The sequence below is a fragment of the Scyliorhinus canicula genome, chromosome 3, assembly GCF_902713615.1.
Source record: "Scyliorhinus canicula chromosome 3, sScyCan1.1, whole genome shotgun sequence".
NCBI lineage: Eukaryota > Metazoa > Chordata > Chondrichthyes > Carcharhiniformes > Scyliorhinidae > Scyliorhinus > Scyliorhinus canicula.
In genome coordinates this window covers 121,363,153-121,383,329 of record NC_052148.1, presented here as the reverse complement: position 1 = coordinate 121,383,329, position 20,177 = coordinate 121,363,153, and the positions used below count along the sequence as shown (strand labels likewise).

The window sequence follows — 20,177 nt, the reverse complement described above, 5'->3', positions numbered from 1 at the left end:
ACCACCAACGAACAACGGCAGCCATGTGGACCATCTACAAGATGCATTGCTCAAAACTCGCCAAGGTTCCTTCGGCAGCACCTTCCAAACCCATGACCACAACTATCCAGGACAAGTGCAGCAGATACATGGGATTACCACCACCTGAAGGTTCCACCCACCATCCTGACTTGGAAATATATTGCCATTCCTTCACTGTTGCTGGGTTAAAAACTTGGAATTCCCTCCTCAACAGCGCAGTGGGTGTATTAATACCTCAGAGACTGCAGAACTTCAAAAAAGGCAGCTCACCACCAACTTCAGGAGGGCAGCTAGGGATGGGCAATAAATGCTAGCCTAGCTAACAATGCCTACATCCTGAAAATTAATAAAATAAGAATTCATATTTTGTCAAGCATAAAGCTTGCTAGCTCAATGGTAGCTGAACCATACGGACCAGGAAAGGCCAACACTGATCCCTGATCTGGGTTGCATGACAATTTCAGCCAGGATGGTCATTGGGATGCAACAACTGGCTTAGGAGAGATGGAACAAAAACTGGAGAGTGTTCTTGCCACCATTTCTATTCAAGAATGCAGAGGGGACAAGTGGGTCACACTTGGCAGTTGAGTAACATTTTCCTTTAAAGTATAGAATAAAAATTTAATCAATAAACTACTCATGAATAGTAAAATCTAGAAATCCATAAAAAGTGTAAATTAATTGCCATTTCAAAGAAATGGTATTGTCATCAACTGTTTAACTCAGATGTGCTGGACAGAAATCAAGAAAGTATTAAATTCTATTGTTATCTCAGGGTTTTTAAATAGGCACATAGAAAAAAATTAGAACACGTCAATAAAACTGAAACAGATTTCAACTAATGCAAGATTAGAATTGGCACTTATTTTCACAAGCATAATTACTTTGCTCAAGTAAGCAAATACCCGCTTCTTTCTGCATCTAATACGTTGTTGGTATGTGTCTGACTGGTTCGAGATGTTGTCCATAAACATCATGCTCACAATTTACATACACCGACGTCCAAGAACAAGATTTCCATTGGAGAAAACAGAGTTAGAAAGAAAAGCAAAAGTAAACAGCAAATACTGGAAATCTAAAATCACATTAGAAAATACTGGAAATACTCAGCAGTTCAGACTGTATCACGACTGCAAAAAAATCAACCTGTTTCTCAGTCCATAGATGCTGCCTGATCTGCTGAGTCTCAAATCCACCTCCCTGCCTATTCCCCTTATCCCTACCATCCATTTTTAATCAAAAATATATCTATCTCCTTCTTGAAACCATTTAATGATACAGACTCCCCCAACAATGGGGCAGCATGATCCAAATTCACCCCCCTCAGAGAAGTAGTTCCTCCTTATCTCAGTTTTAAATCTACCGCCTCTCAACCTATATCTGTGACCTCTCGTTCTAGATTGCCCCACAAGGAGAGACATTTGATCTATGTTTACTTTATCAATCCTTTTTAATATTTTATATACCTCGATCAGATCCCCTCTCATCCTGAACTCCGGCAAGTATAAGCCCTAACTGTTTAATCTCTCCTCATATGTCAACCCTTTCATCCCTGGAATCAATCTGATGAACCTCCTCTGAACTGCCTCCAATGCCACCACATCCTTCCTCAAAGAAGGAGACCAAAACTCGACAACACTCCAGATGTGGTCTCACCAATGCCCTATACAATTGCAACAACAGAACTAATCTAGGCTGGATACTAAATTGCAAAATGTAGACAGGTTAAAGCACATGCAAATATGAACTTGAGTTGAGAATTATGACGCGCAAAGAGTGATCATAGAATTATAGAATCCCTACAGTGCAGAATGAGGCTATCCAGCCCATCGAGTCTGCACCGACTCCAAAGGAGCACCTTACCTAGGCCCACCCCCACTTAAATATTTGGACACTAAGGGGAAATTCAGCATGGCTAATCGACCGAACCTACACATCTTTGGACAATGGGAGGAAACCGGAACCATGCAGACAGGGACAAAATCCACATAGTCACCCAAGGCTGGAATTGAACCTGGGTCCCTGATGCTGTGAGGCAGCAGTGCAAAGGACAGTGCCGCCCGGAATATGAAGCAGTTATGTTAAATTCAGGATTTCTGTAACCACAAAATATCATTGATCAAGCATCCACAATAATTTGCTTTTATCCATTGATCAAGTAAAATCTTGAAGTTTAGGGATCGACTATGTCACCAAAAAGAAAAAATAAACAATGATAGTTAGAAAACATACATTCGAAGAAACCAGAGTGAAGATTGAAGTGGATGATACCACACTGGAACAAATAGGCAAGTTTAGTCAAATGATAACAGAAGATGGTAGAGAAGATAACAGAAGATGCCAAAGTAAGAAGAATAGAAACAGCTAAAAGTAATTTTGTGAGATGAAGAATGTGTTAATAACAAGAAAACTCAAGCTTGTAACAAGGAAAAACTCATAAGATGTGACATTCTATCCACTTTCCTGCAAGTCTCAGAAACTTGGACAGTAAATAAATATCTGTGGAAGTAATACAGTGGCCATTGAAATAGGAATGTTAAGATGCTTTTATTTGAGTTGCTTTTCTGGATTATTTGGAACAAGGGATCCTGAAAAGTATGTCAAGATTGGCATGGGTCTCAGAATGCAACTCTAAGCACTGTTTAAAACACTTTGTTGCTATATAATAATAATAATCTTTATTGTCACAAGTAGGCTTACACTAACACTGCAATGAAGTCACTGTGAAAATTCCCGAGTCACCACATTCCGGCGCCTGTTCGGGTACACCGAGGAAGAATTCAGAATGTCTAATTCACCTAACAGCACGTCTTTCAGTACTTGTGGGAGGAAACCGGAGCACCCGGAGGAAACCCACACAAACGCAGGGAGAACGTGCAGACTCTGCACAGACAGTGACCCAAGCCAGGAATAGAACATGGGACCCTGGCGCTATGAAACAACAGTGCTAACCACCGTGCTATCTTTCTGGAATTTGAAGAAAGCACCAATTCAGCCCAAAGGTCTCGTACCAGCTCTTCGAGCGTGGGATCCATTTACTCCGACACCCTTGTCCTTTTCCTGTCGTCACAGAATCCCTGCAGTGCAGAGGTCATACGACCCATTGAGTCTGCAACGACCCTCCGAAAGAGAACCCTCCCTAAACCCACTCCCCTGCCCTATTCCATAATCCCACCTAATCTTTGGACACAAAGGGGCAATTTAGCATGGCTAATCTACCTAACCTGTACATCTACAAACGTGGGAGGAAACCGGAGCACCCGGAGGGAACTCACAGAGACACGGGGAGAAGGTGCAAACTCCACACAGTCATCCAAGGTCGGAATCAAACCCAAGTCCCTGGTGCTGAGGCAGCACTGCTAACCACTGTGCAACCAAAATTGTTTCCTTGCTAAATGTTGATCCAGTTTCCTTTCAAAAGTTATACCCTCATAGACAGTGCAGTACTGATCATGCATTATTTACCCCGATTAAAAGCAAGATATTCAATCTCTGCAAATACTGTCCTCAAAAAAGCATCCTATAAGAGCATAAGTAACAAAGTTTAGACATGTAATCCCTCACCCTTTGTGATGTTTCCCTAATTGGAAGCATTTTATTTTAGCTGGCTTAAAAAAACTGGAGGTGTGGTCCTTTTGAGAATCTCGTATTGTTCTACCTCTCATCCAAAAGCCTTTTTCTCTACTACCTATCCAAGTACCATACCAATTTCTCGATGAGCTGTCTTCACTCATGGTTTCCTCCCTCAGCCTCTGCACCGAGCAACTTCTCCTCCCAGGTGATTTCAACCTCCATCACAACTCATTGCCCTTTTATCCTCCTTTAATTTTACCCATGTAAACTCCCCAAGGTAACCTATCTAATCTTGCAATGTCACCTGGTCTCACCACTCCCTTAGAGTCAATATCGGAAATGGCTACCTCTGATCACTTTGACGTTAAATGAAAGGCTTTCCCAAAATCTAGAAGGTAACTTGGAACACTGGTTCTTAGTGGTGTACATTTTCAATTTGGTATACGGTGAGAAAAGGTTTGGGACTCAAGGAGGAATAGTCCAGTTATCTCTTGATCAATTAATAAAGCATATTTATTAACTTAACAGAAGAAAAATGGCAAGGAGGAGTATTTTTTTATAAATGTTTTTTATTGAGTTTTCATATTTTATATCCAACAAATTACAAATTATTAGAGAGAGAAAAAGAAAAAAAAGAAAAGAAAAAATACGCAAAAATTAACATGTATATTTACAGGTAACCATCTTCATAATAACAACTGTGGCCGCCCCCTTTAGCCGGCATACGTATTTTACATTCCCCAATATGGCCGAGGCACATGTTTATTGGCATTTATTTACAGTTTAGTTTTGGGCCTTAGCTAGCCATCAAACCCCCATAACGAACCCGTAGCCCTCCCCCCCCCCCCCCCCCCGGCTACCTTCCCCCGATTCCCGTCCATTTTCCCCTGATTCTTGGCCACCCGACTATTCTTCCTCTTGTACGTTGGCCACAAACAGGTCCCGGAACAATTGCATGAATGGCTCCCACGTTCTGTGGAAGCCGTCGTCCAACCCTCGGATGGCGAATTTGATTTTCTCCATTTGGAGAGATTCCGAGAGGTCGGACAGCCAGTCTGCAGCTCTGGGCGGTGCTGCTGGCCGCCAGCCAAACAGGATTCTACGGCGGGCGATCAGGGAGGCAAAGGCAAGGGCGTCCGCCCTCCTCCCCAGGAATAGATCTGGCTGGTCTGAAACCCCGAAGACCGCCACTATCGGGCATGGCTCCACCTTCACCCCCACCACTTTGGACATAGCCTCGAAGAAGGCTGTCCAGTACTCCACAAGTCTGGGGCAAGACCAGAACATGTGGGCGTGGTTGGCCGGGCCTCTTTGGCACCTTTCACATCTGTCCTCCACCTCCGGGAAGAACCTACTCATACAGTTTCTTGTTAAGTGGGCTCTATGTACCACTTTTAGTTGCGTCAGGCTGAGCCTTGGCAAGGAGGAGTATAATACACTACAACACTTAATTACACTGATGGCTATACACACACAGCATTTCATGAAGTTACTCTTGGGTTTCCAACAACCTGAACTTGGCGATGCCCCATTGTTCCCAAACAACATCCAATATTATATAACTCTATGAGCTAAATCCAGCAGATAATTACTAAGCACAGATTATTTTCCACATTTGGGAAAATTGTCCTCAGTTAAAGCGACGGCGAAAGTTTCTCAGTTTGAGTTTTGGATCGTAACCGGCTGCCCTTTTTGCAATAACTTGTTTTCGGGAGACTGTTTCTGCAGCTGGGTGTGGCTGTGATGGTAGCTGTGACTGTGCCCCTTTCTCCAGTTATTGTGCCATGGATACATCATTATTGTGCTATGGATATATCATTATTGTGCTATGGATATATCATTATTGTGCTATGGATATATCATTATTGTGCTATGGATATATCATGCTTTCCCTTTGATGTTACCCACTCTGTGGATCTGACTTTTAGCATATACATGTCAATTTCCTTTGTAGTTACCTCTTCTGTACCCATTGTTTTCCTCTTGTCACATTGGTAAACACTTGCTTTTTGCACCAATATGCTAATTCACATATCAAAATCTCGACAGACAGCAGCCCTCCTCAACCCCCTTTTTCATTTTATCCCAATTTCATCTTTTAATCTTAAATTTTCCCCAATTCTTAATACAACTGCACTCTCAAAATCCCAAATATCTAATCTTTGGCCCTCCATTCACCACAATATTTCTGCAGCTGTCGACCTGTTCAACCACACCTTTGATGCCCTACATATGCTCCGTTAAAATTACTTCCTCACACCCTGGCTGTACCCCACCCGCATGCTGCAACCCTTAAATCCAAGGGACACACATTTTTTAAAAATTTGTTTCTATTCAAAATATTTTACAAACCATTACAGAAAGAAAACAACAAAAAACATAATATTAATAATAATGAAAAACGAATTAATAACTTAACAAAGCAAGATGGGGTATCTGCCCTTCAATCCACCACCCATTTCCACCCCCCCCCCCCCCCCCCCCCCGGTTTGCTCGTGCTGCTGACCTTCACTTAACGTTCCGCGAGAAAGTCAAGGAACGGTTGCCACCGCCTGAAGAACCCCTGCAAGGACCCTCGTAAGGCAAACGTTATCCTTTCCAAACGTAGAAACCAAGCCATGTCACTGACCCAAGTCTCCACACTTGGGGGTTTCACGTCCCTCCACATTAACAAGAGCCGTCTCCAGGCTACCAAGGAGGCAAAGGCGAACACTCCGGCCTCTTTCGACTCCTGCATTCCCGGATCTTCTGACACCCCAAATATCGCTATCCCCCAGCTCGGCTTTACCAGAGTGTCCAAGACCTCAGACATAGTCTTTGCAAAGCCTCTCCAAAATTCTGTAAGTGCCAGGCATGCCCAAAACATATGGACATGCTTTGCTGGGCTCCCTGAACACCTCACACACCTGTCCTCCACCCCAAAGAACTTGCTCATTCTCGCTACTGTCATATGCGCCCGGTGCACACAGGCCCTCATCCAGCACCTCACCTAACACCTCCTCCCACTTGCCCTTCAGCTCTTCCACCGAGGCCTCCTCTGCCTCCTGCAGCACCTGGTATATGTCCGATACCTTTCCGTCCCCTACCCACATGCCCGAGACCACCCTGTCCTGTATCCTCCGGGCCGGTAGCAGCAGAAATTCCCCCACCTGCTTCCTCACGAAAGCCAGACCTGCAGATACCTAAAGGTATTCCCTGGGGCAACCCAAATTTCTCTTCCAGCGCTCTCAGGCTAGCAAAGTCCCGTCAATAAACAAGTCCCCCATCCTTTTGATACCCGCTCTGTGCCAGCTTAGGAACCCACCGTCTATTCTACCTGGAACGAACCTGTGATTGTTCCACATCAGGGTCCAAACTGAGGCCCCGACCTCCCCCTGTGCCATCTCCACTGACCCCAGATCCTCAATGTCGCCATCACCACCGGGCACGTCAGCGGGAGCTGCAGCGGTGTCTTTTCACACATGGCGTCTTGTTTGCCCACACAAATCCCGTAATAATCCTGTTCACCCGCCTGAAGAAGGACTTGGGGATGAGGATGGGGAGGCACTGGAAGACGAACAAGAACGTGGGGAGGACCGTCATCTTCACGGATTGCACCCTGCCCGCCAGGGAAAGCGGCAGCATGTCCCACCTCTTAAAGTCCTCCTCCATCTGATCCACCCGCCACGCTAGATTGAGCTTGTGCAAGGCATCCCAACTCTTAGCCACCAAATAGCGAAAGCTCCTCTCCACCATCTTAAGTGGTAGCTCTCCCAGTCTCTTTTCCTGGTCCCTCGCATGTATCACGAAAAGCTCGCATGTATCACGAAAAGCTCGCTTTTCCCGACATTCAACTTATATCCTGAAAAGTCCCCAAAAGCTTTAAGGATCTGCATGACCTCCCCCATCCCCTCCACCGGATATGAAATGTACAGGAGCAGGTCATCCGCATACTGTGAAACCCGATGCTCCTCCCCCCCCCGAATCAGCCCTCTCCAGTTACTAGACTCCCTCAGCGCCATGGCCAGCGGCTCAATTGCCAGGGCAAACAGCAGGGGGGACAGGGGGCACCCCTGCCTCGTTCCTCGATGTAGCCTAAAGTACTCCGACCGCAGCCGGTTCATCAACACACTCGCTACAGGGTCCTGATACAGCAATTTAACCCACCCTATAAATTCCTCGCCAAATCCAAATCTGCAGGTATCGTCGTCCAAGTGCCGCTGGAGCTTCGTAAAAGGGCCCAAAAGTCCATAATCGACGGGAGCTGCCGACCGTGCAACCTACCTAGGCATAGCCGCAACCAGAAGTCCAAAGGACACACACTTGAGGGGATATGGCACACATCTGGTTTAGTTATTCGCCATCAGATCTGGCTGGGCGACAAAGCACCATCAGATTCTGTTCTCATCTGCAGAAAAATGATCACAATTCCAGGATCATCCGGGAATGGAAAAGTAAACCCTGGCTTCATTTCACTATTTCAAACCATCTTCTTAAATACCTCTCCCTTGTCCCCTCATCTCCAACATTGTGTGAAGAACTCATGGATTTCTTGAACATCCTTTCAGCTGCCTCGTCCAATTCCCTCCCTTCCCCTGGCTCGGCAGACTGAACTTAACACTCCTCCTTGCCTTAGCCCTGAACTTGCATCTTTATCTATTTCCTCACCTTTGTCAATCTCTTTCCAGCTCCCATGTTAGTTGACATTATTAATGATTCCCTCTCTTCGGGTTATGTCCTTTTTTGCTTTGAACATGATGTCATCATTATACCTCTCCTCAAAATAAAATACAAACAATCCTCAACTACACCATCCTTGCAAACTACCATTCCATCTCTAACCTCCCTTGCCTCTCCAATGTCTTTGAAAGTGTTGTCAGCAGTTCAAGGTACTGCACAGGGCTCATATGTCCGGGACGAGGATGAGCAAGTTTTTTGGGGGTGAGGACAGGTGTATTAGGTGTTCGGGGAGCCCAGTGAACCATGCCCATATGTTTTGGGCATGCCCGGCACTGGGGGAATTCTGGCAGGGGGTGGCGAGGATGGTGTCGAGGGTGGTAGGGTCCAGGGTCAAGCCAGGCTGGGGACTCGCGATATTTGGGGTTGGGGTGGAGCCGGGAGTGCAGGAGGCGAAAGAGGCCGATGTTTTGGCCTTTGCGTCCCTAGTAGCCCGGCAGAGGATCTTGCTGCAATGGAAAGATGCAAGACCACCGAGCGTGGTGACCTGGATCAATGACATGGCGGGATTCATTAAGCTGGAGGGGGTCAAATTCGCCCTGAGGGGGTCGGTACAGAGGTTCTTTAGGAGGTGGCAGCCTTTCCTCGACTTTCTGGCTCAACGATAAGGAACTAGGTCAGCAGCAGCAGCAACCCGGGGGGGTGGGGTCTCAGGGGGGTACTGTTTAAGTTAATTTGCTTATTGTTAATTTATTTTGTTGTTTATTGGGTTTGGGGGGGTGGGGGGGGGGTTTGTTCCATGCGTTGTTACGGGTGCTGGGGGGTGTTTATTATTGTTATTATTATTATTGTTCTGTTGCTATATATTTTTCAAAAAATTCCAATAAAAATTATTTTTTTTAAAAAAAGAAAGTGTTGTCAGGTGGAAAGTTTTTTTGTTTTTTATTTTTAAAAATTTAAGAGTACCCAATTAATTTTTTACAATTAAGGGGCAATTTAGCGTGGCCAATCCACCTACCCTGCACATCTTTGGGTTGTGGGGATGAAACCCACGCAAACATGGGGAGAATGTGCAAAGTTCATGCCCATCTTTCCAGATTACCACAACTGAATCCCTCCAATCAGACTTCCACCTCTGCCACAGTATCAAAATGGCACAAAGTGGCAGCCTAGGTGAGAGTGATAAAGGCAAAGTGTCCCCCTTATCCTTCTCAACCTCTCTTCGGCATCAGCATATTTGATCACATCATCCTCCTCCCAATACTTCACAATCATTGTCCAGCTGGGTGGGACTGCAAACACCTCGATCCATTATTATCTCTGTCATCACAATATGAAAAATCAACATCCATGGCTTCTCTTCCCAAATCCAGAATTACCACTTGTGAACCCCAAGAATCGATCCTTCATCCTTGCTTATTTCTCAACTACATGCTGCCCCTCAGCGACATCACTGGAAAACACAAGATCAATTTCCACATGTACGCTGACAACTCCCAGCTTTACCTCACCACCACCTCTCTCAAACCCTTAGTCAGTAAGAAGTCTTACAACACCAGGTTAAAGTCCAACAGGTTTGTTTCAAATCACTAGCTGTCAGAGCACTGCTCCTTCCTCAGGTGAAAGCAAGACTTCTTACTGTGCTCACCCCAGTCGAACGTCGGCATCTCCACATCATAACCCCTTAGTCAGGCCGCGTATCGAACAGTACTGATGAGCAGAAATTTCCTCCAATTGAATACTGAGGGAAGACCAAAGACATTGTCTTTGGTATGCGCCACAAATTCCACTCCATCACCTTTGAATTTATCCCTCTCTATGCCAAGTGTACAAGGTGTTTAAGCAGAGTAAATAAGGAAAAATAGTTCCTGTTGGCAGAAGGGATGAGAATAAGAGAACACCAAATTAAGGTGACTGGCAAAAGAAACAATGGGGTCATGAGGCTAGGATCTGGATATACTCTGCGTTAGATTGTGGTCAACGCTAATTACATCCAGGCATTCAAAAGAGAATTGGATAATTATCTGAAGAAATCAAATTGCAGAGCAATGGGGAAAAAAGGTGGAGGAAGTGGGGCTATGAGAGTTGTTCTTGCAGAAAGACAGCACAGACATGATGGGCTGAATGGCTTCCTCTATGCAGTAACTATTCTATGATTCTAAATCGCTTGCAACCTCGGAGTCCTATTTGACCCAGAGATAAACTTTCAACTACATATTCGCACCATCATTAAGACCACTTACTTTCTCCTAGGTAACTTTGCCCAACTTCAATCCGCCACAACTGCTGAAAGCCGGCTGGGGGTATGCAGATGGGTAATGGGGCCGTTTGCACAGGCTAAGGAGGGACTGGTGGGGGGTGGGGCAGACGGGTGTGCGGGGAGGGCTTCAAGCGAGTGATGCCACGCTGATAGGTAATGCTGGTGAATGGAGGCGAGGTGGGGAAGGAGGCTACGAGAGACAGCCAGGTTTTCGGTGGTGGTTTGGGGGAGGGGGGGGGGGGGATTGTGACGTGGCAGAGTTGGAGATTGTGTGTGATCATGAGCACAGAGGGGGCCATCTTGGATGGGCCCGATATAGAGTGGTACTAAAAGGACGTAGAACTGGTGGGTGATGATGGCAATGGTAGAGGGGAGTGGAGGTGTAATCCTCCGGTAAGAGTTTAAAGTGGAACTTCAGAGGTGTTTAGGGAGTACGATGAGAAGCTGTACTGGGTGGGGTGGTAGGGGATATGGGATGGTTTTAGGATGGGTTGGAGTTTCCGAGTTGGAGGAAGAGAGGAGGCAGGCATTGGAGGAGCTGCTGGGGTAAAGGGAGGTGACAACATTAGGGAGATGAAGTGGTGGAAGGCTCCAGGACTGGACGACTTCCTGGAAGAGCATTTGTGGCAGAGTTGGCACCGCATTTGTTGGGGATGTTCAGTGAGGCATTCGAGAAGGAGTGTTGCCCGAGCCATTGACGCAGGCATCGATCACGTTAATCCCGAAGAAGGGGAAAGATCTTTTGGAGTGTGGGTCATATGGGCCATTTCCTTGTTGTATACAGACGGCAAAGTGCTGGCTAAATCGTTGGTGGGGAGGATGGAGGGGTGGTCGCTGAAGATCAAACTGATTTTATAAATGCGAGCAGCTCTCCAGCAACATTAGGAGGCTGTTAAATGCAGTTATGATGTCAGGGGGCTAAGTGTTATTGTTTCTATGGATGCAGAGAAGGATTTTGATCGGGTGGCGCGCAGATATTTATTTGAAATTTTGGGTAGGTTTGGGTTTGGCCAGAAGTTTGTGGTGTGGGTGCGTCTGTTGTACGTAGTCCCGGTGGCAAGTGTACATGCAAATAGATGAGTTCATAGAGTTTTGGACTGCGTTGGGGAATGAGACAGGGTGTCTGCTGTCGCCTTTGACAATAGAGCCCTAAGCGATGCCCTTAGGGGATCTGTGCAGTGGGAGCAGGGAGCTCCGGGTGTCGTTGTATGCGGATGACTTGTTTATGTCGGACCCGCTGGAGAGTACAGGTAAGACCATAGGAATATTGGAGAGGTTTGGGGCCTTTTCTGGGTATAAGTTAAATGTTGGGAAGAGTGAGGTGTTTCTGGTGAATGTGGCGGGGCAGGGTGGCCAACTTAGAGGTGTTGCCATTTAAGGTAGCTGGGGAAAAGTTCAGGTATTTGGGGATTCAGATGATGAGGGAATGGGCTACAATGCACAGGTGGAATTTGACAACGTTGCTGGAAGAGTTTAGGGAGGATTTTAAGAGATGGGATATATTACACCGGACACTGGCCGGAAGGGTGCAAGTGGTAAAGACGAATGTGCTGCCAAGGTTCCCATTTGTTTTCCAGACCCTTACATCATTCTCCCCAAGACCTTCTTCTGGAAGTTGGAGAAAGTGATTTCAGTGTTCATATAGGCAGGGAAGGTGCCACGGATGAAGAGGATTCTGTTAAAGAGGCATAGATAGAAAGGGGAGTTGGCGCTCCCGAACCTGCTGCATTACTATTGGGCAGTGAATGTGCAGGAGCGATGTGATGGTGGAGGGGGTGGGTGGTGAGGCCGTGCGAGTGGGTCAGGTTGGAGAAGGCGTCCTGTAGGGGTTCCAAACTGAGTGCTATGGTGACTGCTCCGCTGCCACTAGCTCCAGGGAAGTATAAAGGGAGTCTGGTGGTACTGTCGCTGGTCAGGGTGTGGAATCAGCTGAGGAGACACTAAGTTGGAAGGGATGTCGGTATTGACACCATCGTGTGGTGTGGTTACACGGCGGCTACCATACTGCCTCACAGTTTTCAGCACCGGGTTCAATCCCGGCCCCAGGTCACTGTCCATGTGGAGTTCGCACATCCTCTCCATGTTTGCGTGGGTCTCACCCCCACATCCCAAAGATGTGCAGGCTAGGTGGATTGGCTATGCTAAATTGCCCCTTATTTGAAAAAAATTAATTGGGTCTCTAAATGTATTTTAAAATGTCACCACTGTGTGGGAATCATAGGTTTAAGCCGGGGGAGATGGATGGGATTTATGGAAAGTGGAGGGAAGTGGTGTTCGAGAGGGTGAGGGACTTGTACTTCGAAGGGAAGTTTACAGGTCTGGATGAGTTGCGGGTGAGGTTGGAATTTCAGTTGAGATTTGAATTTCTGAATGGGGAGTGAATTTAGACATATACAGTGGAGAGCATTTCCCAGGTTGCCAGAAAACGCATTACTGGAGCAACTGCTGCTCCTGAATGAGTTCAGGGGAGGGTGGGGATCGAGAACAAATGGGAGAAGGACTTGGAAGAGGGAAATGGGCTGGGAACTGTGATGTGAAGCGATGCGCGGGGTGAATTCAACCTCCTCCTGCATGAGGATGAGCTTGAACATAGAACATAGAACAGTACAGCACAGAACAGGCCCTTCGGCCCTCGATGTTGTGCCGAGCAATGATCACCCTACTCAAACCCATGTATCCACCCTATACCCGTAACCCAACAACCCCCCCCTTAACCTTACTTTTTAGGACACTACGGGCAATTTAGCATGGCCAATCCACCTAACCCGCACATCTTTGGACTGTGGGAGGAAACCGGAGCACCCGGAGGAAACCCACGCACACACGGGGAGAACATGCAGACACCGCACAGACAGTGACCCAGCCGGGAATCGAACCTGGGACCCTGGAGCTGTGAAGCATTTATGCTAACCACCATGCTACCGTGCTGCCCGATCCAGTTTAAGGTAGTACAAAGTGTGCATATGACCCGGGCGAGGGTGAGTGGGTTCTTCCAAGGGGTGGCTTCCAAGTGTGAGAAGTGTGGGCAGGAGGGCGGGATGTGGCGCAGTGATTAGCACTGGGACTGCAGGGCTAGGGACCCAGGTTTAAATCCCTGCCCTGTGTCACTGTCCGTGTGGAGCTTGCACATTCTCCCCATGTCTGCGTGGGTTTCACCCCCACAACCCAAAGATGTGCAGGTTAGGTCGATTGGCTACGCTAACTTGCCCCTTAAATGAAAAAATAAATAAATAACTGGGTACACTGAATGTCTTTTTTAAAAAAGAAGTGTGGGTGGGGCAAGCGAGTCATGCACACATGTTTTTGGGTCATGAGAAGCTGGAGTGTTACTGGGAAGTAGTGTTTGGGATGCTATCTAAGATTGTGAGGTTGGAGATCAGGCCGGAACCAATCTTTGGGATAACGGAAGTGCTGGAGGGGAAGGGGTCCGATGCTGTGGGCTTCGCCTCTCTAATTGGCCAGCGAAGGATCTTGCTGAATTGGAGGTTGGATACGTCTCTGGGGGTGGCAGGCTGGCTGGGGGACTTGTATGACTGTCTCCAGTTGGAAAAGATTAAGTTTGCGTTGAGGGGGTCACTGGAGGGCTTGCAGACACAATGGGGATTGTTCATAACAATGTTTGAGGAACTGTTAGTCATGGGGAGGGGGTATAAAGTGGAAAAATTGTACAAACTGTGGACTGAGAGTTTGTGAAGTATGTTTGTATATCTTGCTGTTTTATTACACATGTTTGGAATAAAGACATTTTTTTTAAATAAGCAAAGCTATCCAGAAAAGGCTGCTAACAGAAAGCAAATTAGACCTAAAGGCATTAGAAGTTACAACCTTAATGAAACTAGCAGCTGAGGAAGTGCAACAATTAAGCTGGAGCACTGAAATCCAGGAAAGGTCGGCTGGGACCCGAAAAGAGACAGGTTTGAAATTGCCATCGATATGCAAAAATTGGGCACACGGCAACTGATTGCTGGAGTAAAGATGCAAAATACAAGGATTGTGGTAAAAGGGGACACATCGTCTCTTTGTCTCAAAAGAAGCACAGTGCCTCGGTGGCACATTGGTTATGCCGGCATGGTGGTTAGCACTGTTGCCTCACAGCGGCAGAGCCTCGGGTTCGATTCCGACCTCTAGTGACTGTACAGAGTTTGCACATTCTCCCCGTATCTGCGTGGGTTTCCTTTGGGAGCTCCAGTTTCCTCTCACAGTCCAAAGATGTGCAGGTTCGGTGGATTGGCCTTAGTAGGGTGCTGTTTCAGAGGGTCCGTGCAGACTTGATGGGTCGAATGGCCTCCTTCTGCACTGTAGGGATTCTATTCTATGGAAACACTGCATCTAAACAAAGATGATGGTAGACTGAACTATTTGGGCATCTGGATATCTTCTAACAATATTGAGTAGGTGTACAGGAGCAAGCAATGCTACAACATTTACCATGACTACTTATGGCTTAGCAAGAACAATAATCAATGTCCAAAGCTGTTATGGTAAAAATAAATCATAACAGGAGCTAATTACATTGGGATATCATAATATTGAATATGGGAAATAGTGCAGAATAATGGAAGAAAAGGCAACTCAGATTTCCCCTAAAAAAAGTTTAACTATTTCTTCCAGAATTACAATACTTATTGATACTCCTGACTTCAGTATTGTATGGATATTCAATTTTAAAAAGTCGATGACAACCAGTAACAGTAGGCATAAATTCAGGATTGCAAAGAGTGTATTGCAACACAACCTGAAATGTGGCGGAACGACAGAAGTGTACTTGTAGAGGAATGAATTGCTATTGTACCTGAGAGATCAAGTGTGCGATCTATAAAGATGATAGATGCTTTATGTTGAGCAGTTTTTCTTCTGTGTTTTGACTGTGGATAATTAGCAAGCTCTCCTGCAATTATTCTGCCAGTAGGTCCAACTGCAAAACATTCTTCTTTGAGCTGCAGAACTTCAAACATAGAATTCAAGGATGAAACCAGTGACCTGATCTGTATTTGAAGTTCAAAGGGCAAAGACTGGAAATCAACATCGTTCAGGCTGCCGAACTTCTTCTTGTCAGGTCTTGGGCTGTTGAGTCGTTTCAGATCCTCAGGCACAAACGAAAACAATGACGAATACGCTGTGGTGACAAAAAGGTGGGGAGCGAGGGGCGCGATTAGTATGGGTAGGTGGATAACCTCGCCGGTATAATTCATGTTGCCCATCCACTGGCACAACAGCTCCCCGAACTCCTCGAAGACCAGTTCCTGCTCCAGTTCGGTCATCATATTATTGGCAAATAGATGGACAGCGTGGCTGACAGCGGTGATCACCACACAGTACTGGAAGGAGCTGAGGCTCACAATGTCGCGAATCACGTCGGCTGTATTGCCCTTCAGCAAAGTGCTCACCACAAATACCGCTTTGACCTGCCCCGGGGCCCCCGCTTCAAAGCTGCTGAACTCTTTGACGTTCAGGGCCCCAGCCTGGAGCAGCCTGTCAATCCCGCCCGCCCAGTGCAAGTTCCCGGCGCACGCCGCGTCCATGAACACCACGGCCCTCTTCACCTTGGTGCATATTTTCTCCCAGGTGTGGTGAGCGAGGCCAGTCAGGCCCAGACCCGCTCCATCATTCATACTGTCTCAATAAAGCTGCCCTCCCGTCTCTATGGTCACAACAAGAAATTTTCCACACGCCGGTCCCTTAAAGATGACGTGGCACAGAATTGGACGCAAGGTGATGACGATTTGACATTCCTGGGATTCATGATTTGTAGTGCGCATGTGTACTTTGAGTGCAATGCAGACCTAATGCAGTTGCAGTCTGTAAATATTGATAAAATTAATAATCTTTATTGTCACAAGTAGGCTTACATTAACACTGCAATGACGTTACTGTGAAAAGCCCAGAATCGCCATATTCCGGCGCCTGTTCAGGTACACTGAGGGTGAATCCAGAATGTCCAAATTACCGAACAGCACATCTTTCGGGGCTTGTGGGAGCAAACCGGAGCACCCGGAGGATACCCACGCAGACACAGGGAGAACGTGCAGACTCCGCACAGACAGTGACCCAAGCCAGGAATTGAACCCGGGTCCCTGGCGTTCTGAAGCAACAGTGCTAACCACTGTGCTACTGTGCCACCCTTGTGCGACTGATTTTCTTGATTTGATTGATTGTCACATGTACCAAAGTACAGTGAAAAGTATTTTTCTGCGGCTGAGAGAACGTACACAGTACGTACATAGCAGACAAAGGAATAATCAACAGAGAACATTGAGAAATGGTACATCGACAAACTGATTGGTTACAGTGCGGAACAAGGGGCCAAACAAAGCAAAAACATGAGCAAGAGCAGCATAGGGCATCATGAATAGTCTTCTCGCAGAGAACAGATCAGTCCGAGGAGGAGTCGTTGAGGAGTCTTGTGGCTGTGGGGAAGAAGCTATTCCTATGTCTGGATGTGCGGGTCTTCAGACTTCTGTACCTTCTGTCTGATGGAAGGGTCTGGAAGAAGGCAATGTCTGGGTGGGAGGGGTCTCTCTGATAATGCTGTCTGCCTTCCTGAGGCAGTGGGAGGTGTAGACAGAATCAATGTGGGGGTGGCAAGCTTGTGTGATGCATTGGGCTTTCACCACACTCTGCAGTTTCTTGCGATCTTGGGCTTAGCAGTTGCCATACCAGGCTGTGATGCAGCCGGATAGGATGTTCTCTATGGCACATCTGTAGACGTTTGAGAGAGTCGATGCAAACATGCAAAATTTCTTTAGCTTCCGTAGGAAGTAGAGACGTTGTTGGACATTCTTGAAGTTGCATCAACCCGAGTGGCCAGGACAGACTGTTCGTGATGGTGACCTCCAGGAACTTAAAGCTATCAACCATCTCCACTTCGGAGCCATTGGTGCAGACAGGAGTGTGTGTCGTGCTACTCTTCCTGAAGTCAATGATCAATTCCTTGGACTTTCTAATATTTAGAGAGAGGTTGTTTTCAACGCCCCATGCAACCAAGTGATTTATCTCCCTCCTGTAGTCTGATTCATCATTGTTTGAGATACGGCCCACCACAGTTGTATCATCTGCAAACTTATAGATTGAACTGGAGTTAAATCTTGCCACACAGTCATGTGTGTATAGGGAGTACAGTAGAGGACTGAGCACATATCCTTACGGGGCCCCAGTGTTGAGGACTATTGTGGAGGAGGTGCTGTTGCCTATCCTGACAGATTACAGACTGTTGCTGAGGAAGTCAAGGATCTAGCTGCACAGGGAGGGGTCAAGTCTAAGATTGCGGAGTTTGGTTATTAGTCTTGTCGGGATAATGGTGTTGAAGGCGGAGCTGTAGTCTATGAACAGCAGTCTTACATAGGTGTACTTGGTGTCGAGTGTTGATTGTAGTGCCAGGGAGATAGCCTCTGCTGTGGACCGGTTGCGGTGATAGGCAACCTGCAGTGGATCGAGACCGTCTGGGAGGCTGGCAGTGATCCATCTCATGACTAGCCGCTCAAAGCATTTCATGATAACAAATGTCAGGGCCACCAGTCGGTAGTTGTTGAGGCAGGCTACCTTGTTCTTCTTTGGTACTGGTATTATGGTGCACCTTTTCCACTTGTTCCATAGTGTCAGAGGTTACTATTTAACACTGGGTGATATCACATTGCATTACATTGGATATACTGCACAGAACAGACCATTTAGTCCAACTACGCTATGATGACAGTTATGTTCCACTTCTCCTAGCAACCTCATAGAAACATAACCATCACCTCCCTTCTCCTTCATATGCCCAATTTCCTCTTAAATACCTTAATACGATCACTTCAGTCACTCCCTCTGACATGATTTCCATATTCTCACCATGCTCTGGATAAAGAAGTTCCCTCTGAATTTTCTATTTATAGGACATAAAAAACAGGAGCAAGAATAGATTATCTGGTCCCGTCAGTCAGCTCTGCCAATCAAAAAATCATGGTGAATCTGATTGTGGCCTTCACTCCATTTTCCCACAACAATTGACTCCCTTGTCAATCAAATATATGTCAGCCTTAAAGACATTCAATGACCCAGCCTCCACTGTTCTTTGGGAAGAGAATTTCAAACACGAACAGCCGTCTGAGAGGAAATTCTCATTTCCATCTTAAATGGGAGACCCCTTATTTTGAAAGTGTGCTCTCAAGTTTTTAATTCCCCAACAACAAGGTGCCATGGAGATGCAGTGGTTAGCACTGCTGCCTCACGCCGTCGAGGACCCAGGTTTGATCCAGGCCCCAGGTCACTGTCCATGAGGAGTTTGCACAATTCCCCATGTCTGCGTAGGTCTCACCCCCCGACCAACCAAAAATATGTGCAAAGTAGATGGATTGGCAAGGCTAAATTGCTCCTGAATTGGGGAAAAGAAATTGGGTACTCTAAAAATTATTTTTTTAAATTCCAACACGAGAATAAAAAAAACACTTTCTCAACTATTACCCTGCCAAGCCCCCTCAGAATCTTTTATGTATCAATAAGATCACCTCTCATTCTTCTAAACACCAATTAGTATAAGCCCCACCTGTTCAACCTTTCCTCATATGACAAACACCTGATCCCAGGAATTAGCCGAGTGAATACAGGCCCCTCATCCCAGGTATCACTATAATGAACACAAACCTCTTGTCCCAGGAATCAGCCTAATTATTTTGAATTTTTGGTGTTTATTTTATATTGATGGCTTCTAGTTTTGGTCTTCCCACAAGTGGAAACATTCTCTTTCTGTCTGCTTTATTGAGATCTTGCACAATTAGGGCAGCATGGTAGCATACTGGTTAGCACTGTTGTTTCACAGCACCGGGGTGCCAGGTTCGATTCCCGGCTTGGGTCACTGTCTGTGCACAGTCTGCAAGTTCTTCCTGTGTCTGTGTGGGTTTCCTCCGGGTGCTCCAGGTTCCTCCCACAGCGCGAAAGATGTGTTTGTTAGGTGAATTGGATATTCTGAATTCTCCCTCTGTGTACCCGAACAGGTGACTAGGAGCTTTTCACAGTAACTTTATTGCAGTGTCAATGTAAGCCTACTTGTGACAATAAAGATTATCAAAAAAAATAATTTAAAGCACCCAATTCTTTTTTTCATTATTCCCTGATAGGTTTAACTTTGCATTTCTGGTATCCATCTTGTAAATCCTTTTTACAGCATCTCCATTGCTTCCCTTTCCTTGTTAAAATATTCTGACCAGAACTATACCCAGCACTTAATTATAGGCTTGATTTTACTCTTATTATGGGTTTACTGACCTACTTTAATTTACATACATTATTTTGATTTATTTGTTCACAGGATTTGAGGGTCACAGGCTAGGCCAGCATTTGTCACCCATACCTAGTTGCCCTTGAGAAGGTAGTGGCGAGCTGCCTTCTTGAACCACCGCTGTCCATCTGATGAAGTGCATCCACAGTGCTCATAGGGAGCTCCAGGATTTTGGTTTGAGTAACAGTGAAGGAATGACAATATAATTCCAAGTCAGGACAGTGTGTGGCTTGAAGGGGAACTTGCGAGTGGTGGTATTCACATGCACCTATGTCCTTGCTTTTCTAGGTTCTAGTGGCCGTGGATTTGGAAGGTGATGTCAAAAGGATCCTTACTGCAGTGTATCTTGTAGGGGTTGTACACTACTGCTATCTGCATTGGTGGTGGAGGGAGTGAATGTTCAAAATGAAT

At 46.2% G+C, this 20,177-nt stretch overlaps 1 protein-coding gene across 1 annotated transcript in view; it reads right to left on the bottom strand.

The window, feature by feature from the left end:
- scfd2 (sec1 family domain containing 2) overlaps nt 1–16,200 on the bottom strand; it is a 422,636-nt gene extending 406,436 nt beyond the window's left edge. Inside the window, exon 1 of the mRNA XM_038791189.1 lies at nt 15,303–16,200. Within this exon, the coding sequence (XP_038647117.1) occupies nt 15,303–16,122 (820 nt within the window). The 5' untranslated portion in view covers nt 16,123–16,200. The remainder of the gene's footprint in view (nt 1–15,302) is intronic.
- Between the last annotated feature and the right edge of the window lie 3,977 nt (nt 16,201–20,177).